This window comes from Panthera pardus, unplaced genomic scaffold (assembly GCF_024362965.1).
Source record: "Panthera pardus isolate Hobbes unplaced genomic scaffold, ASM2436296v1 HiC_scaffold_13, whole genome shotgun sequence".
In the NCBI taxonomy this organism is placed as follows: domain Eukaryota; kingdom Metazoa; phylum Chordata; class Mammalia; order Carnivora; family Felidae; genus Panthera; species Panthera pardus.
This window is the reverse complement of record NW_026526688.1, coordinates 179,271,588-179,297,221: the sequence shown is the minus strand read 5'-3', so window position 1 is coordinate 179,297,221 and position 25,634 is coordinate 179,271,588. Positions and strand designations below refer to the sequence as shown.

At 36.2% G+C, this 25,634-nt stretch overlaps 1 protein-coding gene across 9 annotated transcripts in view; it reads left to right on the top strand.

Annotated features, from left to right (window-relative positions):
- The window catches only part of PCDH7 (protocadherin 7), a 416,191-nt gene extending 390,994 nt beyond the window's left edge, over positions 1-25,197 (top strand). For 6 of the 9 annotated variants that reach the window (XM_019453533.2, XM_019453531.2, XM_019453534.2 and 3 more), the window contains one exon: positions 24,330-25,197. In XM_019453533.2, coding sequence (XP_019309078.2) covers positions 24,330-24,706 — 377 coding nt within the window. In that variant the 3' untranslated portion in view covers positions 24,707-25,197. The remainder of the gene's footprint in view (positions 1-24,329) is intronic. The other 3 variants (XM_019453536.2, XM_019453535.2, XM_019453538.2) reach the window with 2 other exon arrangements.
- Positions 25,198-25,634: the final 437 nt, after the last annotated feature.

The following is a 25,634-nucleotide window of genomic DNA, read 5'->3' as shown; positions in this document are numbered from 1 at the left end:
ATGGCAGAAAAAGGTTCTTTCTTGAAATGGAGGCTTCATTCTTTTACTCCCAGTAGCTATTCAACGCCTTTGTCTATTTATATTCATTATTGCCACTGTAAGAACAGTGCGGTTTTTCATGACTTCATTGGCAGGGGATGCGCTGATTCAGTTTTCCTGTCAGTTCTGACCCCTTTCTTTCCCTCCCCCACTTTCACTTACTGAAAAATCTACAAATAGGAGAAACACCATACACGGTATGATACACTACAAAATAAAGAGCACATCACAAATTAAGTTGTCATGTTTAGCTTGAATTTAACAGAATGGATCATATTGAACAAAGGACACACAGAAGCTTATGAACAAACAGTATAATTTGATGGCTTTTCTAGTAGCTAATGATTTTTTAAAGCGTGCTGAGTATTATTATCAATCCTCTGAAATTTTACTATGTTATTGTTATGGCTAATTTATTATTCCCTTTAAGATATTCAGTTGAGAAAGAAAAAGTAGTTTGGTAAGATGATTGACATGATAGCTTCACAGTTTTGTTGCGAAATATGTGCAGCTATTTAATATTAATTCTTTATTTTCAGCTCATTTGTTAGTTTTCTAGGACTAGCACGATTATCTGAAGGATTTTGTTTTTAAATGTTTCTCATGTCATATAAGGTATATTCATTCACTGCATCGAAAACTGTAGGATTCTTGTTTTCTTAAATTTTACGATAAATGATTACGTCACTATAAAATAATGGATTCTTTATTATGACTTGCATAACTAGGGAAAAAATCCTTGAAAAATACATATTCTATGCTTTCTTTCCTTCTAATAACCATGGATAGGAGGAAGTGATATTGAATTTTAAAGCAGTTTAACAAAAGTAATTGGATCTCACACAACAGAAAATCAGTTTAAAATATACATTTTGCCAGCTCAGAGAATTCGGTCTGTTATCACCATTGAATTCACATTTATTCTTTTCTTGCAAAATTCATAAGAAAAACCTCCATTGTATCCAGATGCCTTAGGTATGGCATAATGGCTTCTCTCTCTTTCTCTTCCCCAAAATAATATTATTTATAAAGAACCTGGAAAAAATAATGATGTGACAACTCTTCATTTTCTTGTTCCTGGGAGCTACAGAAGATATAAAAATCCCTCTCTAAATGCAGTTTAAAAGGTTTGTATAAGACTAGGCCTGGTCAGTGGAGGAAAGAGGAATGATCTTACGAGGTCTAAACCCTCTTTGTAAGTAAGGGCCTCTGACACTAGAAAAATCTGCCTTGTGCTCAAAATCTCTTGCATCTTTCCATCTGTGTTGAGTCCCTGCAGGCATTGTTGTATCTGACACAGTAATTCTCTGGAAAAGCATGAGACATATTTAGTTTATCCAAAGTGGGTTTTGTTATAAAAAGCTCCATAAACACTGTCCACAAACTTTTGTGGCTGTTATAGGTAATAATCAAAACACTACTTTATGAGCATTTCGTGTTTCATAGAAATTTATAACATCATGAAAGCCTACCAACATATCAAAAGCTTTAGCAAGGCTGCATTGATGTCATTACTATACATGTGAGAGGACTGAGCGGGACAAAGTTCGCATCTTAAGCCCTTATGTGGCATTTCAACAGCATTGGCGCCATGGTTTGCTGAAGCAATTTATGAGACTGGTTTAGGAACTCCAAACATGTCTTGATGACTTTGTCATCCCTGGAAAAATCTTGCCTGTTACTCTTTTCTCTCAATAAATTTCAAATGCAAATCGAATAGAGAAGGCTATGTAGGATAAAAGGGGGGAAAATGAGCGTTAACACAGTTGTAAAATACGTAAACCAAGGTAAGTGTAAGTACCATTGATAACCATAAGTCATAGAGCATTCTGGTTAAAAATCCCTAACTTGTACCTAATGTTTACTAGAGTGTGTTTTAAAATCTTAAGAAACTAGGAAAAAGTTAAAGGTACTTTGGAATCTGTCTTGAATAAAATTCAGTAAATGAATTTACTGGGGTTAAACACTCACATGCTGCCAGGTTCCGACTCAATTCACCAATGGGTGCTGGATGTGAGCTCCAGTCCCATTTCCTCTGGTTCCATTAAAGGCACTGAACTTTGCATTGCATAACATTCAAGATTCTTGTACATATTTGAAGCATTTGACAGAGCGATACGTATTATGATGCTGAGACATAGTTAATATTTTAGCATTCAGTAATTCATTTATTCCACAATTATTCACCGTGTATCTAAAATGTGCCAAGTGATTTTCTAGGAAGGACATTTATCAAGCCAATATGGTTTTTTTTTTTTCCTGCTAGTATATTAGCATCATTATGATATTGCTAAAAACACAAATTTTCCAGTTTGGATGAGGCTATATCTGTCTCTCTATAGAATAGAATGACAGATGGAGATAATTGGCTGAAATTTACAAGAAATAAATTCCCTTTAACCATATTCAGGGATGGAAAAAAAGGTTTCATCTTTCATCCAATGCTGGGTAATGATGTTTGGAAGGATGTTGAAGTGGAGGTCAGCCTCCGTTGGGAAGGGTGGGTCGGGACTTTGTGGACCAGCATTGCCATTTCTAATAGGCTCCACGACAAAAGCTAAATTTTATTCTTCCTTTACATTTCACATCACTTATTGTACTTCTTTTTGAAAGTCATGGCTTTCTAAAAGGATGAAAGTTACTTATACGCTTGCCTTACTTTCCTAGATTCTCTGTACCGGGAAGACAGGATCCATGTTTAAAATAACCCCACAATCCATTGGTAGGGAACACCAAGTAACTATTTGTTGAATAAATTACTGCAAAGTTCTGCATTTACATCAGATGACCCCTCAAAACTTATAAAACTCATCACTCTGTTTTAAATCCATGTCTAGCATTGCAAGAAAGTAGCAAAGCTTGTGTAAATTATGATAAGAGCTCTGCTGTCATTATAGCACTCAGATTTGCTTTGAAAGGGAATTGAAATCAGCCACTGGGAACATTCTAAATCCTCTACTAATTTTAGGTCATTAGTTGTACTTCTTTTGGAACATTAAACAATTCTCAAATAACATTTTTTAATGTTGTTCTAAAATATATGCCTCTGCCTAGCCAAGTCATTTGGAAGTTTTTCCTTCCTGGGAAGCTAATCCATCATATTTCTAGTTTAAAAAGGATTTTATACTGAAACAGGTTTAATGGTTAGTAACCCCTAAAAACGAAAAGACAAGAAAAAAAAAAAACAACAACAACAGGATATCATCAACCTGAGTAGTATCTAATTTAAAATCTGTTTGGGGATGTTCTGCCCTCAACTGAAAGCCATAATTTGGAACTGATTGTGCAAATGAACAAGAACTAAAGATAAAGAAGGACCACATGAAGACCTTCTGACCAACAGTGATATGTACGTAAAATACTTAAAACACTAAAATTAGAAAGACCTTAAAGTATATGTTCTTTAACACAGTAAAAAACAAAACAAAATACCTAATTAAGACATCCAAAAAACTACATTAGACTGGATACTCAAGAATCAAGCTAAGAGAAATAAAAGAAAACATATATAAATCTCAATACTTATTTAACAGACAGTTCCTGTTAGCTTATGCTTCGTTTTGAATGGTGAAAGGGCTACTAAAAGCTTTTTGAAGGTAGGAATTCCAAAATGTTCAAGTGTTCTGCGTCATTGAGCTACACTTTTTTCCCCCAGAACAGTTTTGTTTGTTTGTTTTTTTGTTTTTAGTTAGTTTGTTTGGTTTCTTGCCGGGCCCATAGTTTTTCATTAACTTGTCTACCAGGTTCCAGCTTTAGATTCATCTCAGAGGCTTTTGTATATTTTCTTGCCTCATAATGGAAAATGATTGATCAACTCACTCGCTCTCTGTTATTTTTCATGCCAATGTACTAATATCCTGTGGAGTCATTTTTAAAATTCTGTTTCAGCCTTATGCTACAGCCTGCCCATACACGTAGGAAGGAAGGGGGGTTCCGGCTCTAACACAGCTTCTAATGTATCTAACCTAGATTAATTTGTCATAGATCGGTGACCATTATGAGTCAATGTTGATAATGAATATTCACAGTATACTTTAAAACAGAGCTGGAAATCTATATAAAGTTAATGATAAATATAAATTCTTCCACAAGTCACACATCAGGTTGAGACTCATTATCTTTATTTTTCCTGTTATCTGCCTTCCATTTCCTTCTTCCTTATCTCATACACTGCTCTTTTCCTTTTTTCCTTTTCTCATCCTTTCTTCCCGTCCCCTTACTCTTCTTCCTTTCTCCCTTCTTCCCTCCTTCCATGTGTACCGTCATTTTTTTTTCCTTTTCTAATTGCTTCTGTCTTTTCTTTCCTAACTTTTCTTTGATTTTCCTTTATTCAGTCTCCTTTTTATTCTATTTTTTTTCTTTCTTTGTGTTTTTTCAATCTCTGTGTTATATTTACCATGTGTTCACTGAAAACTAGTTAGGAATAACAGAAAGATGAGAAGACAAAATGAGGATTCAGTGTTTCTTCCCTTATTTCCTCATTTTTCCTTTCTTAAACATGCATTTATTGACAACTTCTTATGTGCAGCCACCTAAGAATTTGAGGCACAGAATCCTGTTTATTTTTCAGTGCCTCTACAAGTAAGTAGGAAGGCAGATGGCTAAGCAAGGTAAATTAGCTTGTATAAGCTCATAGAATAAGTGATAAGACAAGGAAGCAGGTATGTTTATTCCATGATCCCTAGTTTAACCAATTTCTTTATACCTCTTTCACTTTCTAGACATTTTTTTTCCAGACAAATCACTTAGCAGCTGTTTTTACTTTTAACCATCTGGGAAATGGACACATCTTTCTTTTCTCATTCAGTAGGAAGGATGCCCTAAAATATGCCAGAAACTAAATAATCAGTTCCTATGATGATGATTATGGTGAGGACGATAGCTTACACTTATATGGCCTTCGCGCACCCACAGCTCTCCTTCTACTCTGCATGTATAAATACCTACCATTCATAATGTTATTATTACTATTAGCTATTTACCTTAATGAATGTTGGTGTGCTAAGTCTAATCCACAAATGGTCACTACTCATAAGACCATGTTAAAGCAAAGAGATGTCTTTGGACTGCCATGTCCTTTGTACATTTTGGCTTTATTTTCATGTCCAGGTGCTATAAGAAGAAAAAAGGACCTTTAAAAAAATTATTGTTTATTTATTCTTGAGAGAGAGAGAAAGACAGAGCACGAGCGGGGGAGGGGCAGAGCAAGAAAGAAACACAGAATCTAAAGCAGGCTCCAGGCTCTGAGCTGTTGTCCGCACAGAGACCCACGTGGGGTTGGAACTCACAAGCCGTGAGATCATGACCCGAGTGAACCGACTGAGCCACGCAGGTGTCCTGAAAAAACACCTTTCAACCAAGCTCAATTCAGGTTGAATAAAATGTTCATTCAAGACAAATTTTGAGGAGAGAAGGCAGCATATATGAATTAGCAGATTATTTTTTTAACATACCAGAATGGCACTAGGAAGGAAGGAAGAGTGGGATGGAACTATCATATCAGTGGCTGTGACTTGCTTCCTTAAATGTAAAGGAACAAATTAGAAGGGCTGTCGTCTTAACAATTGCTTAAAAATTTAAGAATAATTCATTTAGGAATAGTTTATTTAATACTGACATCTCGGTTTGTAGCAAACAGCAATGTGGATGCTTAGCCATTTGAGATATTTTATCTCCTGGTCTTATTGTGTCCCTCTATCTTTTTCAATACAATCAAGAACATGTAATTAGTACTTGAGAATTTGTGTTTGTTGTTAGCTTTCCATATAGAGAGAAAAACACTTCCAAACTCCAAATAGAAATGACATTGAATATTTTTTTAATTTATTTTTATTTTTTTAATGTTTATTTATTTTTGAGAGAGACAGAGACAGAATGTGAGTGGGTTAGGGGCGGAGAGAGAGGGAGACACAGAAGCAGAAGCAGGCTCCAGGCTCTGAGCTGTCAGCACAGAGCCCGACGCGGGGCTTGAACTCACGAGCTGTGAGATCATGACCTGAGCCGAAGTCGGACGCTCAACCGACTGAGCCACCCAAGCGCCCCCACACATTGAATATTTTATAACAAGTGTCAGGGGAGGGGAAAACATACCTTTCATAAAAATTACTCCAACTTAGTTTAAAATAATCTAATCTAGCATAATGATCGTAGCTTGGTGATTCATCTATAAAAACTTCCATTGGTAGAAGAAAAAAAGGGAAAACTAAATGATAGCAGATTTAATTATATCTTTCCCAGAAGAAAAAAAAGAGTGTATAGGGCTTCTCCTTCTTGGTTGGTAACCCTGGGTTGGTAAATAATCAATATGATAATTATTACATCTGATTCACTAGTTGTCTGAAAGGCATTTTGTTTTGTTTTATTTTGTTTTGTTTTGTTTTGTTTTTAAGGAAGCAAACTCCAGTCTGATGTTGACTATTTTGGAATATTTAGCCCTAACTATCTGGACACACCGTAAGCAGCATTTTCTATTTTACTGGTTTCCCATATTCATGAATAATGTATGACTGGTCATACTTCTCAGATCAACTTATTCTGAATCCTCAACCTGACTGCAATTTGAAATGCATTTAATCATGACAAATCCCTGTGTGTCCTTTGGAAGCCATATAGGCATATCATGAGCTGATAATTAGTCCTTATTTTGACTGGACAACATTTTTAAGAGTTAAATGACACTCCTTAATACACCCTAAAGGATAAATGAATCCCTTAAGTCATTGCTCTCTTTTATTCAGAGAAGCAAGTTCTCCTTGACAGTTACTTTAAAAGACAAGTTGTCTCAAGATATTTGTTTTCCCTTTTAAACTCTCTTGCTTTTGCACTTAAGCTCTGCATTATTTAGGCTAGTTAACATGCAAAGCAGGAAACTGTTTCTTAACTTTTTCCCCCTCTTTTTGAAGATAATTTAATGCACATTAACTGGGATTCTACACCTTTTATACTTTCTAATCTGTTTAAAGCGTCTTGAGATTAAATTATTTGTAATGCTTTTCAAGTCCACCCAAGTAATAGGCTAGATATTATATTGTGTGGAAGGTACATGTTCTTTTTAAATTCCTCAATTTTACCATTTTCTCATGTACCCTTATGAAAACAAGGATTTAAGCCATTAAAAAAAATGTTATTTTGTACAAAATAGTAATTACGTGAAAATTGTTTCTTTAGGGGAAATGAGAGATTATAGCTAGTTAGGTAAATGACAGAGTACTAATTATTATTTATGGCCTTTATTATTCTATATCTGCAAGTCACAATAGATTAAGTTTCAGTTAACTTTGAAAAGCTAGTAATTGGGGCGCCTGGGTGGCGCAGTCGGTTAAGCGTCCGACTTCAGCCAGGTCACGATCTCGCGGTCCGTGAGTTCGAGCCCCGCGTCAGGCTCTGGGCTGATGGCTCGGAGCCTGGAGCCTGTTTCCGGTTCTGTGTCTCCCTCTCTCTCTGCCCCTCCCCCGTTCATGCTCTGTCTCTCTCTCTGTCCCAAAAATAAATAAAAAAAAAAAAAAAAAAAAAAAAAAAAAAAAACGTTGAGAAAAGCTAGTAATTATAAAATACAATGCTGTCAAAAAAATCATTAACTTATGTACACCTAATCTTTGAAATTAAATTACTTTGCATTTCTTCTTCTAAGCTGCTTATAATATACATTTTAATACTTATTAACTTAAATAATTTTTAAAATTATCGGGGCTCCATTTAAAAGACATGTATTTGGCACTATGATTTGTAATACAAAGACATGAATCTATCAGCATTCAAGGGTGAACACCATTGTTTTCCTGTACTTAATTGGTAAATATTCTAAAAATTTAAGGTTTTGAATTTTTAGTTTCTGCCCAGAAGAGAGGATACTGAGGAAAAATAATAATTTTCAATAATTTAGAATGAGTATTCTGTCATTTAAATGTATGTGTGGAAAAGAAACTGGAATAAGTAGTTAGACCAATAGTAGCAATAACGGTAGAAAAATGTATTAAGTCCTTTTATATAGAGATCATTACACCAGGCATTCAGTATGCATTAGAAAATTTAATTATCAAAACAACCCGATGGGTAAACTCAGAATTAAGCAACTTGCTCAAGGTCACATTGCCGGCAAGTGACAGAGCATAGACTTGCTTCACTCACATCCCATGTGTTAATCACTCTGATTCATTGGTTCTATTCAATGAAGAAAAGTGAAAGTAAAGGTCTTCACCGAATGAAAATAAAGGTTTACACGCTGCATGATTGCTTGGTTTTTCAGTTTCAGCATACAATTAAGAAAAAGTACAAGGTATAGAAGTGTCCTTAAAGTCCCCATTTCTTTTTTACCACATTCTTTTCTAATATACACAGCTTTTCCCCATTTCAACGGATCAAATCTCAGCTTCATGAGTTGCAGTTATATATTCGTAAGCAAACTAAAAATGTGGATATTAATCAATTCCCCGATTAGTACAAGGAATCCAGTTGGATACGTATGGCTCAAGTATTGCCTTGTATTCACTTTCTCTTAAGAAATTGGTACAGCCAGTATCTCTTTCCCAATTTAACCCATCCAATTGTGATTAATATGGCCTATATAATCTCTTTGATGCCTTGTTTGCCAGAAATAACTGTCCACACTTCTTCTTCTTTTTTCTTTTTTTTTTTTTTCTATTCTGAAAGCATTTATTTCCACCTCTCACATTCAATTCACCAAGGAGTGGTTTGCCATCTCCTGTTTTCAGAAGTTCAGCCCAGCACAGTGTGGTTTCCAAACATGGCTTTTCTGTCTCTGGAATGACAGTGATCGAAAACCTCATAATTGAGGTGTCTTTCTACGGTGCAGAATTCAAAATAGACCTATATTGTGAAGATGGAACTTTTTCTTAGCTGAATATGGTTTTAATAATAGAAGTTTGAGGCTTTTTCCAACACAGTCATTTAGTCTCTGTGTTTCGACTTGGATATAAAACTCTTCATCTTAAAGACCACTGAGGGACAGCTGTGAGAGAAAAGCCCAAAGGAAAACAGTCTGTCCCAATGTCATTCTGGCCCTGGAGCCTACGCCCACCCACACTTCTCAAATTTTTACCCTTCTACCTGTCCAAACTAACTGTTCCCCTTAATTCAAGTTAAGACTTGAGATTACTGCTAAATTGGACATCCAGGGACACTGCTTTTTCTCGCTCTTTTCTTCTACACAGAGAGTGCTTTTCTGTTTTAATTCAGCTTGGACAAAGCTGATTTTTTTTTTCTAACTCATGACATGAGTTTCTAGTACATTGGTGTGTAATTACTGAGCGGTAATATGGTACAGTGGGTAAGCGCACAGCTCTGAGGTCAGACGGCCTGGGTTTGCAACCACATTGCAATCATACTGGTATTACTCACTAGATGCAGACTCTCGGGTAACGCATTTAACTTCTCTGTACCTTAGTTTCCTCACCTGCAACATGGGGGTAATACACAACCTTTTCCACAGGGTTGCTGTGAGAACTGAATGAGGTAATAATATATGTAAAGTTTCAGAATAGTGTGTGATGTGTCAATAGTTTTTGAATGAATGAATACACTTCTGCAGGGTATGTTATCCCAGTAGTGGGACCTAGCATCTTCATGAACCCATAACCTTTACGCCAGTTTTGTGCAGTAAACCCGGTCTTTACTTTCTCTCCATTGTGGAATTTCCACTGAGTTCCCGTGTCCTGCCATAACAAGTCCTAATTCCACCAGTTCTTGGCTTTTTGCAGAACACTGAAGGCTGATGAATTAGCAAGGTTCCCATCAAATGATTCACTTAAGTACTTACAGAATACAGTCACATGGTTCGCAACAGCACACATAATTTTTAAGTGATTCATTTAAAGGAAACTCCCAAAGCATATGTTTTAGTAATTATTTTTATTGTTCTAATACTTGTAGTTTTATCTTTTTTGTTTGCTATGGAGAAAGATTCATTTGTACAAGACACTGGCCAGTACACAAAGACTTTCTAAAATTAATTCCCTCCAGCCAGTCTTCTCTGCCTGAGATCTACCGAATAGCCAGTGAAGCTAACTCATTGAACACATGGGAAAATCTGTTTGCACCATGAAACCTGCTTTCCTAAGTGATGCCCACTGCTGGCAAAGCAACACTGAAGACACTGGGGGGAAAAAAGAGAGAGAGAGAGAGAGAGAGAGAGAGAGACTTAAATCAAGAGCATACATAGCAGATGGTGGGGATAAGTGGCTGAAATTATGAAATTATGATGGACTATTAAGCTCCGATTCATGCCTTTCTTAAGTCATCTGCAGAAGACATGACATTCTAATTGCATTCTTGAATTTTTTACACTATGAGTTTGTTAAGTGCAGACACATTTTACTAAAAAAAAATCCTAAATGTATGTAATTTGACATTGTGACAGATTAATACTTAGGCATGAGACCAGCCGCACAATTAGACAGCTTAAATGTGTCCTACATCTTAATGTCTATATGACTTTAAGAAGTCATAGTAAGTCCTCCTCTTCCAAAGGGTCTGTTGCCATTTTGCTGACTGAAATAAATCAAAGTCTATCAGAGGATTTAAGTGGATTACGAGAAAGCTCATCACAATTACACACAATTCTAGAAAATTGGAATCTAGGGAATTAACTGTAAATTCAGAATGTCTCAAGGTAAAAAAAAAAAAACTATTTACATTAGACTTTTTTGAAGTGATTATTGAAGACGTAATTCTTATTTTTTGAATTATCTGAATTCTTTTTTAATAAGGATAAAACTTTAGTCTCTGAAGTATCACCTGAAATGACAGTTAAAAGTACAATTTAAAATTCATATGACATTGTGTGCATGCTAACATTATATTTTGTGTTAGATATCATATAATATATAGCTGACTCAGAAGTAGGTGAGAATGCACAGATTCCCATGTGATATGATTTAAATTAGAAACTTTCAATCTTTTTCAGTGTGATCTAAAATAAAAACTCCATTTTGTAGAGGAACCAAGTACACACATATAAATACATGTGCTCATGTTACAAACTACGACAAAATCTTCACAAAATAAAGTGAACACGGTATGCACTGACGATGATTCCCTAAATGAGTTCAACCACCAACTCGTAAGTTACGGTCTTCAGTTTGAAGAGCACTTACCTAAAATCGAAATTACCATGATTTTAACTTGTGCCCATCACATTGCTACGAAAAGGCAAATAAAATCTATTAAGTTGAAATGAACTGGTACACTGCCCACAATAGCTCCTGTTAAAATACACCCACGTTACAAAAATGGGAGAAGAGAACTTTCTGCTCGTCACTTTTGCTATCACATAGAATACCTTTCCTTCATGATGACTTGTTCTGAATATATTCATTTATGATGTCAGCTGTGTCTAAGCCAAAAATAAATTTTATTTCCCAAGTTTATTATTGGAAGATTTGTATAACTGCCAACCAGAGGTCACGAACAAAACTAAACAACTCTAAAAGAGCCACTATCCATAAGCAAAGAAGCTTAACACATTTGTTCATAGGTATAACCTTGTGACCACTAAATACAGGATTTTCCAATTAGACTTATTCTTAGCACCCACTACTGTCTCCACTAAACCCACCACCCTGCCCTAGGCTGAGCGTGAAGGCTGCATTTTGTTCTATAACATATATTCATGGATTATTTCAGTCAACTACATCGTTCTGTTAGAAAATAAATCCCAATGGGAGAAACAGGTCCTAAAAGGGGATAAGGAAAATGAATAGTTGAGAAATTTACTCAGATCTGCAAATACCAAACAAACAAAAATCACCACCTTTTCTGGTTGGCCAATTACATGAAGAAGAAATCAAGAGAAATCACTACTAGTTTGGTTAGAAGAAATCTCAAAAGAGATATTTTGGAACTGGATTTTGAAGGGTTTGGTGGAACAAGGCAAGGACTAGTATAAGAGGCAACACGTTGAGATCATGAGCAAATAGAAGAGCAACGGGCTTTCTGGAAATGAGGACTGCATTAGGTCTGTTGAAGTGGCCAAAGAAAGCAAGTAAGAATGGAAAGAGATTAAGGATGACAGGTAGACAGGATAGAGAAGCTGAAGGGGCTTCTGTGCAAACACTTGGAATTTGAAATTTATACTGAAATTTACAGAAGGGGGTTTTCTTCTAGAGAGAGAATTGCTACTCTACTTAATGTCCTTCAAATAATGACACAGGTGTTTTCTTAGTAGACATGCTACTGCTAACTCCTAGGAGCAAAACAGGCTAAATAAAAACAAAAACAGAGGTGCCTGGGTGGCTCAGTTGGTTAAGTGACTGACTCTTGATTCTGGCTCAGATCATGATCTCACGGTTTGTGAGTTCAAGCCCAGCATCGGGCTCCACACCGACAGTTCAGAGCCTGCTTGGGATTCTCTCTTTCTCCCTGTCTCTGCCCCTGCCCCTCTCCTGCGTGCACTCTCTCAGTCTCTCTAAATAAATAAATAAATAAATAAATAAATAAATAAACAAAAAGTATTTTAAAACAAAACAAAACAAACACCAACACAAAAATGATACTCAAGTAATAGATATCAGGAAGTCACAAAATCCCCATATATCTGACAAAGCTCTCTTTAGGGCCATGTTCCAGTTCCTGGCCCTACTTCTTAGATGTTGTGTAATGCCCAGTTTTCTCTCTCCCTCTCTCTCTCTTCCTCTCTCTGTCTCTTTATCTCTCTCTCTTTCCCCCCCCTCCCCCCCCCCACCCCGCCCTTCTCTCTTTCTATTTTTGGGAATCACACCTCCCAAATATAGAATGGCTTAAAGTGATTTCTCTTGTAAGGATCTCAGAGAGGGTTATCACTGGAGGGATGGGAGGGAGCAGGAGGAGGTGATTGTTCAGAAAAGTGAGTTGTTAGTACTTTACTGGACAAAAAAGAAATTGCACTTTGTTGATTTGTCATATACAAATCACTTAGACAATGATATACTATGATACAGTGAAATTTTCAAAAGTGCAACATAAAAATTCTTGAGCAGATGCTCAAAAATTAGATAAACATGACTCAATGAAAACATTGCAGATCAAAAGTGTTCTACTCTATTTCCTTTCATGGATGGAATATGGGTAGAAAGGATCAAATTCATCAAGTCTATGCTGTCCCTACTCTAACCAGAAAATTGATGGGAGTGTGTATTTAGTTCCTCTCGAAATGGTAACAAAGTGCTACAAATTTAGTGTCTTAGAAAAACAAAAATGTATTATCTTAAAGTTCTGTAGGTCAGAAGTCTGGCATGGGTCTTCCTGGGCTAAAATTAGTCTCACAAGGGCTACTTTCCTTTATGGAGGCTGAAGAGAATCTGTTGCCTTGCCTTTTCCAGAGCCTTCCCTCGTTCCTTGGTTTGTAGCCTAGCCCCCTAAAAATCTCCCTATTTTGAGGTCAGTATGTTGGCAACCTCAACACCATCTGAAACCTTAATCCCCCTATCCCAGGTAACCTAACATGTTCACAGGTTCTGGGGGTTATGAGGTAGCGTCCTTGCAGGGAGCCATTGTTCTGCCCACCACCAAAAGGGAGAGGATATGCAAGATGGCTTCTGCAGAGTCACATGGAGCATTAGAAGTGCCTCTTGATCCATGCAGCATGAGAAGATATAATGTAAGCAAGAGAGGATACCCAGAGCTCGCTTCTCTGCCAATCAGAGGCTCCAAGGGAGGTTCAATAGTGAGACTTTGCCACTCTCTGAAGAAATAGGAAGTAAATAAAGGAAAACATTTCAATGAGCAGCAAAAATCAATCAAGCAGACTGATCCAGTGTTACTTCATTGATTTCCCCCACTTTAGCTGCTCTTTGAGTCCTGTTTGCTAATCATCAGAGAACATTTCTTTCCTTCCTTTTCCTTTTATTTACCTGCCCTGCACTCCCACGCTCTTCACGCTTTCAGTCCTAATTGTGATTGCCTAGTTTCAACTGATCAACTTATTGACCAGAGTAAGGAGCCAGAATTCCAGCAGTTTTAAAACTCTCCCCATAAATGGTTTCTCAGCTCCCACTCACTAAAAGCTTCCCAGACCTCATCTCTCAACAGCACTGCAAAACAAAGTTTTCATGAAAACTTCCTGAGAGTAAGAAACACAAAGGGGGAACTTCTCGTCTTTGTCCCAAATTACAATAACTAATGGGATTCTGTTACAACGCAGCTGTTATTACAGAAGTACTTCCAATCAGATAAGCTTTTCTGTACAACTTGTGAAATATTTCAATAGGTAATCTCAAACAAAGAGTTTGAGAGTATATTTGAAAATGGCCATATCATTAGAATAATTGCATAGTTTCTGAAGATCACTACGTTGAAGAAGAAAATGCATGGGCATTGTGCTTTTTTGCCACATTAAAAAAAAATAATTATATTGCTTCCATAAATCTAAATTGCTGCAATTTGCCCTCGTGCAAAGAGTAATCACAATTACATTACAGTTCTCCTTCCTACATGATTTGAGCTTTAATATAGTTTATTTTACTCTGGACTTCACACAAAATAATGCATAGAAAACAATACTTAGAAATATCTTCTATCTCATCATAGCCACTGTAGTGATGTTCTTCTTACTTAAGACGTCCCCACATATTGAATTAATTGTTTTAATATTGAACACATTTGCATTCAGTATATAGGTATTTAATACCAGATCCTTAGTACAGGAACTGTTTGTAAACTTCTTGCTTATTTTTTTAAATGCTTTATTGTGGCTTATGTTGGAGGAAAGAAAGTTGGAGAAAATAATATATATTAATTGATTTTTTTTTCAATTTTTTTATCCTCTTTATTTGTACAGAATTATGTTATGTGGGGAGGCAAAGATAAACTGAACACTGCCTTTAAGAACACAATCCAAAGATAATATTCTAACGGTTAATCGAGACTTCATGTACTAGTTTTAGAGTAAACATACATTCCTAAAGGTAATATTAATATTTATTGTAGGGTATATATTCTACAACTTTATGGTCAACAAGAAAACTGAAGATTTGAGACTTACTGGAAGTGACTCAAAGTTGATGTTTGCAACACTTTTAGTGTTAGCAACAGGAAAACCACTATAAAGTGGCTAATACCTTTCATTAACTTTAAAAAAAGAAAACTTCATCTGGATTATCATTATTTTTGTGTAAGTTTTCACAATAACAACAATCCACCTCCCATCTTCTAGTAAGTGAATGGAGATCTGGTCGCTGGCAATCCAAGACCCCAATTTGAAGCAAATGTTGGATATCACATTTAGGAAAGAATGCATTTTCCAACTGGTGATGAGCAATCTGTTAAATCTATCCCCAAACTTTAATTTCCTATTTACATAAAGCCTTATAGATTATTGGGGCTTTCGGATTGGAACGTTTATGTGACCAAACTCAAATAATAATATGGTCAAACCTAAGTTATTTTTTTCTTCAAAATCTGTTTCATAATTTGTTTTTGTTTGTTTTAAATCTTTCCATCAGTATTTGAATGATAATTTATTTACTGCATATAATTTCTATTTTTTGAAGATGCATGTCAGATTGTGAAATATTTCTTAACTTTTGAATCAAACTCAAAGGGGAAAAAATGTCAAGTATAAAAAATATTCCATCTTTCTCCCATCCACCAAGAGGCTGCAAGTATATTGTGATCCTAACTTGGTTACCTTGAACCCCACGGAAACCTTATGCAATTTTGTGTGGTATATATATCTCCATCTAGGGGGGGGCAATACTTGTAGTTTTTATCAGATTATTAAAGACTTTGACACCCAAAACAAATAACTTCTAACATAAGAAAAAAACTTATGAAAGATAGGACTTTTGCGGTAGAAAATAAGCACGAGTGGTTGAAAAACCAGAATTGGCCTTTAGTGGAATAATGAATTGCTAACTTGTGAAATAAATGCCCCCAGTTTTATGAACTCTTTTGATCAATATTGGAGCATCTTCTCATTTCCAGTTCTTTCCTTCTTCTCCTTCCACTCAGTGTAACCTGCACCTCCTGTAATTTTCATGTATAAAGAGAGAAATCAAAGTGAAATCACATCTCTGATGCGCATAAATTGATCACTCGCAAGCAGTCACCGTAGATTTTTCTGCTGTAGTGCAGTTTTCATGTGTCAACCAGCAGATTCTTGTTTGAGTTGATTCAGCAAGACTGCTTGAGACATGGTGTGTGCTGTCTCCTCTGTATATGATAATGCCACATTCAGAATGACAGTGGTCTAAGCCTCAGGGCAGTAAATGCTTCTTGAGATACATTCAATTGCTGTTTAACTGAGTTTAGCCTAAGGTACAGAGAAAAGTTGCTGATGCTTTCAAACATGTTTAAACATTTTAATATTGTCTTGGCATGTCAGCTTGAACTAGAACACTCCTAGGTAGAAAGTGCAGTGGAATCCTATAATTGCATACCCAGAATTTCCAGAGCTTTCTCTAGTAGCCCTCAGCTTGAACTTGTTAATTAAAATGTGCATACGTCTTTGAAAATGTTCTTTGCAAGAGTTGCACTTTCAGTAATATTGGTCAGTTTGTGACTCATGATAAGAAGACATAAAATAAGTAGCATATGTTATTTCCAGATCTCGCTGTTGTTTATATATAGCAGATCCTATAAAAATACACCCATGATCATTATCTCCGTGATCCATCACTGTATTGATAAACTCTTCCCCCTCCCAGAAAAGCAAAAACAAACAAGCATAATGTAGGGGCTTCAAACGACAAAGGTATATTACTTCTCACATTTCTGTGGCTCCCCTGCTACTTGTGCATGGCTCAGTTATGAGGGAGTCTCTTTCTCTAACAGTGTTTCATCTTCAAAGAAGCTAGATTGTGTGTTCTCTTGGGGTAGGGATGGCAGGGTTCCACGGGCAAATGCAATAGATGTTGTTGCTAGACTTCTTGAAACTTAGTGTGGAAATAACACGGTTTCACTTCTGCCACATTCCAATCATCTAAACTGGCCTGTCTTCGAGAGGTACAGATCTTGACATAAGATCAGTGATGTCACATTCCAAAGTAATGTGTATAGGAGATTAATTCCTGGCCTTGTGCCACAATTCACAACCGTCATGTACAGGCATCATGAGATCTACAGAGCTTATTTGCTGAATGGCTTTTTGTTGCGTTATTTCCGGTGTATGAAGGGTACACTGAATCTGAGGTGTTTGCCCTGCTACATTTATTGTCCTTCCTAAATTTCAACCTCTTAGTCTTAGGTTAGTTTATTGCCAATTTTTGGCCTCTCTTCAGAGCACCTTCTTATGTTACAACTCATACAGGCAAGGCAATGTAGCAAGTAACAACCCAGTACTTAAGGGGCAAATCTCTTTCAGATAAAAAGTATTAATTGTGAGATTGTTCTGGGTAGGTTGGAAAGGTAACTGCAAATAATAGAGCATTTCCTTTTTCGTTTGGAGCAAATATCATGACACGTACGGAATACGTGTTCTCTGGAAAAGTCTTAATAAATAAGCACCTGACGTAGAGTATCCAGGATATGGCAACCTGTGTATTTTCCTAAACAGATGGTAAGTCTAGTATACTGCAGACTCTATAAGCATAAACACATTAGAACAACAGGAAAAGTAACTCAAAATACATGCCCTTTTGATTGATGGTTGGTATTAATTCCACAAAATGTTTTCTGAAAACCTTTTAACCAAATACATCTGAAAACTCAGAGTCCTCCATATGCTAAAAAAGGTATTATCATGCATGCATCATATATTACTTAAAAAATCTAAGACCTAGACAGTGCTCTTAATGAAACACACTATTTCTAGAGCAAAACATAAATATTTATACCACATAAGATAAAGATGAAGAATAGCCTTAGATTGAATGTCCGGGGTGTAAATTTATGGGAAAACAAAACAAAACAAAACTTTGGTTTTCAAAGCTCTTTTGAGGACAGAATTGTGCATGAGGGATGGTGTGCCTGAAGTAGCTAATATTTATTGAGGGTTTATTGTGTGTTCGAGAATTATTACAAATATTTTACCTATATTAACACACTTAATGCTCACCATAATCCTAAGAAGTTAATTTATTCTTATACTTGTTATATAGATGAGGTAATTTAAATAAATCAAGTTACTTGTAGGGCGTCGGGATGCCTCAGTCAGTTAAGCATTCTATTCTTGATTTTTGGATCAGGTCACGATCTCACAGTTCGTGGGATAGAGCACCATATCGGGCTCTGTGCTGGCAGCATGGAGCCTGCTTGGGATTCTCTCCCCCACTCTCTCCGTCCCTCCCCTACTCATTCTCTCTGTCTCTCTCAAAGTAAATAACTTGAGAAAAAAATCAAGTGACTTGTTCACGATTACATACTCCTTAAAGTGACAAAATTAAGATTTTGAATCCAAGGAGCCTAGCTCCTATTTCCCTAAATAATATACTTTTCACTTATGGAAGACTAGAGAGATTATATATATATATATATATATATATATATATATATATATATATATTCTTATGTATGTGTGTGTGTGTGTGTATATATATATATATATACCTCCTTATGTGTATATATATATATATATATATATATACCTCCTTAATTATCTAAAGGGGCTATGACCCACTGTTTACTGAACATCTACACTGCACCAGAGACCATAGGCATTCTCTACATTAATTCTTTTATCCCTGCAATAGGTAAGGGAGTAGGTATTATTAACTCAAATACAAGGATCTTGAGGCTCAGAGAAATTACATCCAAAGTCATACAGCTTCTGCCTGCTGTACCCAGAATCGCACTCAACAATGCTGAGACAAAAAAAATTTGTTCTTTTCACAAACTCGTTGTCCCAATCGGGATATGCTTAGGAGTCCATAGGTAAGACTGAAGTTAAGGTTGGGTGGATGGGCCATCCTTATATCCTCTTCTAATTTGCTTGGATCAAGTGATTTTGTGACAAATTAGAACACTATTTAAAAGTCTTAAGCCCTTTTTTGTACCCCTAGGTGACACTTAGGTAACTGTAAATCTCCCCTTCTTCCAGACAGCATTCAGACATTTAAAGGATTACAAACTGCTTGCCCGCATCAATGGTTCCTACCCTCTCCATTATCTATTTATGTGCTTACCTTTTCAGTTTTCCCAAATTCCCCAAACAGATAAAAGGTAGGGATCTTTAGTTTATTTACATTAAAAAGCCAAGTCAAAGTCCATGTGAGCTTTGTGGATTTCATCCCTTGACACGTATTCTTGGTTGACTGCAGTAATAATTTTCCAGTAAAGGGTTTATTTAATTATGTACTCAGTTGTATTATATAAAACAAAAGTGAATCATTTTCTTACAACTATTTTAAAATAAAGCCCTTTGTTCAATCATTTGAGTAAAAGAGAAATTTTCTTTTGGATTACAAAAATAAAGGTAATGTTAAAATATTTGTTGGAAAACCATTACCAATTGTCTTACTTTTTGTTGTTCATCCTTTTGTAAAACCTTTTCATTGTCCAGTAAACTCCACCAGAATTTAGATGTGACTCTAGAAAAAGAAGTCTTTGTATAACAGGAAATCAGGAAGTATAAAAAGAAAACACTTTAAGAAGAAAGAAAAGCAAAAGGTGCCTCTATGTGTTTTTCCCCTCCCCAAAAGGAGAGAATGACACAATTTTTCATTTGCAGAATTTTCTCAAGTAATTTTAATAATATTCTAGTGTTTGAGTTAAAAAAAATTGTAGGAATGGTATGAACATCAACACCTTGACTAACAGCTCATTTATCACAGGACCAGAGAGTTAAGTAATTTGTGTATCGAACAAATAAGCAAACGATGCAGATAGCTTTAAATAACTGAGCTTAAAAGAAAACCTCATTGGAAATATTTTAAAACTATAAATGCAACATGTTCATGCCTTCTCTTAGGAGCAGAAAATATCCTTGTATCTTCAGCCCCAAGCCAAGGGCCTGAAGTAAAGGGGGTGCCCAGGATTCTGACAGAATGTATAACTCAGCATACGAAAATCCCTACTGGTGCAGATCTGTCTTCAAGAAGTCTGAACAACACAGTTCTCTTCAGTAATAAAGATGCCTGTAATGGTTTCTGAACTGTATAGGACAGCGTCAGAAAACATGAAATGCCTGCATAAATCTGGGGTTTCCTTGCTCTTTCTGATGATTCCACATACCGTATGTCGGTCACTTATCGTTGAGATCACTGTACCAGCATTTTCCCATGCCGGCTCATCTACCGAGCCCAGTAAGGACGCCTGCACTTCTTTTCTGAGAAAGAGCTCGAGTCCTTAAATTCATTATGATTTCTTCTACTTTAAGAGATGTATGGTTTTAGGGAGGTCTCACCATTTTTGTCATGAAGTAGTAAGATTGGGGACTTTGTGGAACCTATGTCCTGAGCTGCCCAGACACTTTTTTTTTTTTCCTCTTCCTTTGGAGACTCTAGCTTTTCCTTATGGCCATGGGTAGCCGCAGTTGACCTCTAACTACCCAGCTGTTACATTTTAAGAAGGAGCATTATGGTGTTATGAGCGACACTAAAGTGAAAGTCAAAACACTTATTCTTTGGCCTTTCGCTGTTCCCGAGACTGGGCCCCTCACTGCTGCCACCCTCCTTGCTCTTGGGCTGAGGTGATAAGTAAAAAGAGTGGGCGTGGGAAAGTACTTTCTATGCTATAAATTGTCAGCTATTAGGATGGCTTAAAGCTGGACTTGCAAGAAGCAAATGAACGTAATGCCTAAGAAAGGCCGTTAACTCTCCAAGCCGATGTGATGGTTCTAGTAAATAGCATAACTGTATTGCCACAGGCAATGCTAAAGCAGCCATAGGATCTGATGAATATCATTCCTACATCCACTCTTTGCAAGGTTTGATATGATTAAGCAGGGGTGTGGAGGGGGGGCTCTAAGGAACCGATTTTGTGGCGGAAAATGCTGATAGTGAATACCATTTAATTTGATACAGAATATTTTACTTTTTATTGATTTACTCAACGCCAACTGACAAGAGTTGTGATAAACTACTTCCCGTCTTCACTCAGGTTCAAATTAAAAGACGTAGTACTAAACCAAAGAGTGAAATAATGTTCTTAGATATCAAAACCACATCCTTCGATGAAAGACTGAAAGATGGTTACTGGCTGTGTAAGGTGTGCCTCTGTAACTCCACAAAGCAGGACATTTTAAGAGTGTACGTTTTATGAAAGGGAGAAGAAGTACCTTCAATGATTCTTGAAGACCCTATATAACTTTTGTGTTAAAAAAAAAAGTAGACTTGCATAATGAAAATAAGGAAATATAGAGACACAGGAAAACACGATTCCACTCATGCCTTCCCTTAATAAATAGCATCATAAGACAAATTGCATTTGTTAACCATTGGCATTGCTTTTGAGGATTCATTTGACTCATCAAGATTGGAAGTTTTGATTGCTTGTGATGAATCTCTTATAGCCTCTCTCGATTATTTTCTAAATGTGATGACAAACACTGCAACATGTCTCAGCCAATTAGGCTTGTCAACTTCCACTGTGGTCCCCAATCAAGTGTCTGACTTTGGAAGTGACGGGAGATCCTTATTAAAAGTCATGCCTCTTGGATAGAGACGTGACAGCCCACAGGCGGCTGATGGCAGAGAAGACAAGTTGCCTTTGGTAAAAGCAATAAGAGGAAATCGATTTTCACAGGAAATAATCCAGACTATGAAGTAAAGGCTGAGGGAAGAAATTGAAGAGTATCTCGTTTCTACTTGATGAGAAATTGAGTCAATCTAAATAAATATAATTTCTTATCAACTACAGGGCATTCAGGTACACGTGTAAAACAACAGGTAAGAAGAATTGTTTGCATATTACACAGCACTCCGAGCTGTCTCTAAATGTATCTCAAGCAAAAGAAAAACAAAGTGCCACAAATTTAAAACTGAAAACACGAATTAATCCCCCAAAAGCAGAGGACGTCTAAGTCACTGTGCAAGTAAACTGACACATTGTGTGAGACTTAAGTAAACTTAGATGTTTGGAGAGCATTCTGGGTCATTTTTACAGGGAATGATGACCACATTCAAAGAGATTTTTCCTATTTTAGTAGCTTTATTCCTGATCACTTTCTTGTTTTTTTGAGAGGCACTATCATACAAGAAAAAGAAAAATTTGAACTTGTTAAAGCGATGACAAAAAAAAAAAAAAAAGGAATATTTAGAATAAAATAGGTCTGATCTTACACTTGTCGTTTTTATAAGGATTTTTACTGCTTAAGGCATTTAAGTCAGCTTCAAATAAACAAAACATCCCAAGATGGAAAATATTCCCAAAGACCTCACATTTTGTTCATTTAAACTAACTACATTACAAAAATCATTCCTAAAATTGCCAATAGTTTGATTTTCTAAATGCATCTAAAATATGTGTTTGAGAGACACAGAGGGAATTTTTGGCATAAGAAAATGAATAAGAAAGTGCTTTATCTTTTGATGATACAATTAGTAGGGTCTTCCCCCTTAGAAGTCAAATAGCACAGCATGTGCAACTACAATAAATAATTATCTTTGCATTTTACCTTTTGGAAAGATTAAAGTCACTGTAGATTTTCTGGGAAAAGCACTGGCATTTCCTCATTGAACTCTCAGCACACAGCATAAAAATCTCAGGCCATAGTGGCTCAAAAATCAATGGGCTGACAAATGTCAATATTTCAGTTATCCATCACTGCAGGGGAAAAAAATGGCATGCATTGGACTGCTTTGATTTAGGAGATTTGGCAGGGTAAAACTTCTGAAATAGCCTATACAAATGATAGCCCAGATAGGAATGTAATGTTAAATTATAGAGGATGGTGTGTGGAGACAGAAGCAGACGGTATAAATATATCGGGGATAGTGTAAATAACCCCTTTGTCTATTTTAAACCAAATCTACGCAAGGTTATGTAGAAGCAAATTTCACTGATTCCATTGATGTGAATGTATTTGCAGAGGTTGAGATTATTATTATTTGCAGAGGTCAGTCTTTTAAGTGCAAAGCCTTGTTGAAAGACAGAAAGAAGGAAAGAAAGAAAGAAAACATGATGCCGTATGATATAAATTGGAGCACAGTCATATTATGTTCTTTTGTTTGACAATAAAATAAACTAAAATTTATACTAAATAATACCCTAGAAGCAATTCATTTAGAATCTGTTGAGGTAGAGCAGTTTCTCTCTCTCTCTCTCTCTCTCTCTTTTTCAAAGAAAAATAGTCTGTTAAAAAATGTCAAGAGTAAGAAAATGCATACCTATTCTCCAAAGACAGACACATATTAATGATTTTGCTTACATATTCAGATAATTCTCAATTTCCATCTCTAATCCTGATCCCTAAGAACTCTCTAGATATGACTTTGCTTTACAGTACTAGAAGACATTTCCAGTTCTACGAGGCATTAACATTCATTAGGTATACATGCTATTTCATCAAAACTTTAGGAGCTTGACTGCATTTACCCAATACGCTGCAATTCACCTAATATTTCTATTCAGCAAACACACTGGCAAATGTTTTCTTCTGTGAACACTTACGGGATTATCCTACAGCACATATTAGGTCATGTGACATGGTGGGTGGGAGGTGGGTGTGGGCTAGGGCGGGGTAGGTGATGATGTTGCTAATATGTTCACATCCATAACCTACTTGTACTTTGCTTTTTTTTTTTTTTTTTTACTTTTTACCAAATAATGTGCTGTCAATTTAGCTTCTGCTTTCTGAGTCACCCTGATGTTTTAGAATGTATTTTAAATATAAGGTTTTGCCTATTTGCATTCCATGAATAATGTATTAGCAGGATAATATCCAATTGGCAAAAGTACACGATTTCTGGGATAATTTATAAATAGAGCAAATTATCTATTTAGGTTTAATAACATTTCTTTTGCGTGTGGAAACATTTATACCCATACAAATACACATATGCACTTTATTTCTACTTGAGAATATACACATGTCCCTGTTCTGTAACAAATGCATGTGTACCTATCTATCCTACAGACTTAAATGTATTAGTTTGTTCATGCCTTTCTTTCCATAGTATTTGTTCTTTTCGCAAAACCTTATCTTTAATGGATATGAAATCAAAACGGCTCTATGGTAATGATGAAGTACGGGGTGTTGAAAAAAGGAAAATAATATGAAAAATTATATATATTATATATATATGTGTGTATATATAGATGTATATATATATACATCTATATATACATCTATATATACATCTATATATATATATATATATATATATATATATATATATGTCCCCCCCTTCCAATTTCATACATATCAGGAAAGCCAGTTGCAGGGTGGCCAACTTTAACATTTTCTTCTCCTTGAATTTCAGATTCAAGACCTCTTCCAGATGTAGCCCTGACTGGGAAGTGTACCCGTGAGTGTGACGAATATGGCCACTCAGACTCCTGCTGGATGCCAGTCCGTACTTCTCCAGAGAGGAAGAAGAGCCAGCCCAAACTCTCCACTTTCATGCCTGTTGATGAACGAGGAAGCCAGGAAAAGCTGGCCAATGGCGAGGCCGCCATCATGGGTGACCGCAACAGAAACCTCCTGAACAAAAAGTTGACCTCGTCCTATGAGACCTTCAGTGCAGCTAGTTTCAGCAAAAATGAGGAAGCCAACCCCGAGGATATTCCCCTTACAAAAACAGGGGAATACAAGCCATCTCCTGTCAATACTCTCACTAGAAGAGAAGTTTACCTGTAGGCTCGAAAGGAGAATGACAAAGTTCTTTTCATGTATGAGAAGGAGAATAAGGGGCAAAAAAAAAAACCTTACAAAGAAAAACCGTTTAATCAAAAAGAGGGGGCTACCAAAGAGACAAAGCTTTGCCTGCCACTTCTGCCTCCAGATCAGGCCTTTAGTGATACTGTTAGCCTGATTGTAATGTACAATGTAGAAACCATCCTTGTTACTTGCATGTCTAACCCCTTCACCGATTATTCCCAACACCTGCTATCCCTCTTCCCCATCCCCCTCCAAGGAGGAAAAAAAAAAAAAAAAAAAAAGATGGTTGCAAGTTTTCTTTCATGGTAACAAGCCTGATTAGCAGAACACAACACACTCTCATTATCCCTAAGCTGAAGCATGATTTTGTCACTTTGATTTAGCTCGAATGCCATCCGGCTGGTCAAAAAAATAAACATGAAAATAAAATAATACTAATAATAACGACAACGACGACAACAACAACAACACCAAAACCAAAAACAGATCAGGTAAGATGTATTTCAGACATACCATCAGGATATGATTAATCACCATGAAAGGCAATCCCCCCAAAATGATAGAGTCCCTGTAGAGGTACAGTTCTTATAAAGGGGGACTCCGTAAGAGGCATATTGAGAATCTCACAGGTGTCATATTCTAATAACAGAGACTGACAACTAGACAATACCCCGCTGGAGATTGCCGTCCCAAATTGGCATAGGTTGTTCTTTTCAAGTCAGGAGTATCAACTTCAACCCCATACGTCCATTGAATATTTTTTGTATGGACACAATCTTGGCCAATTACAAGTCAATTACACTAATTATAACTTGTAAAAATTATATATATATATATATATATATATATATATATATATTTTTTTTTTTTTTTTTTTTTTTTTTTTTTTTCCCGAACGGCACCACTA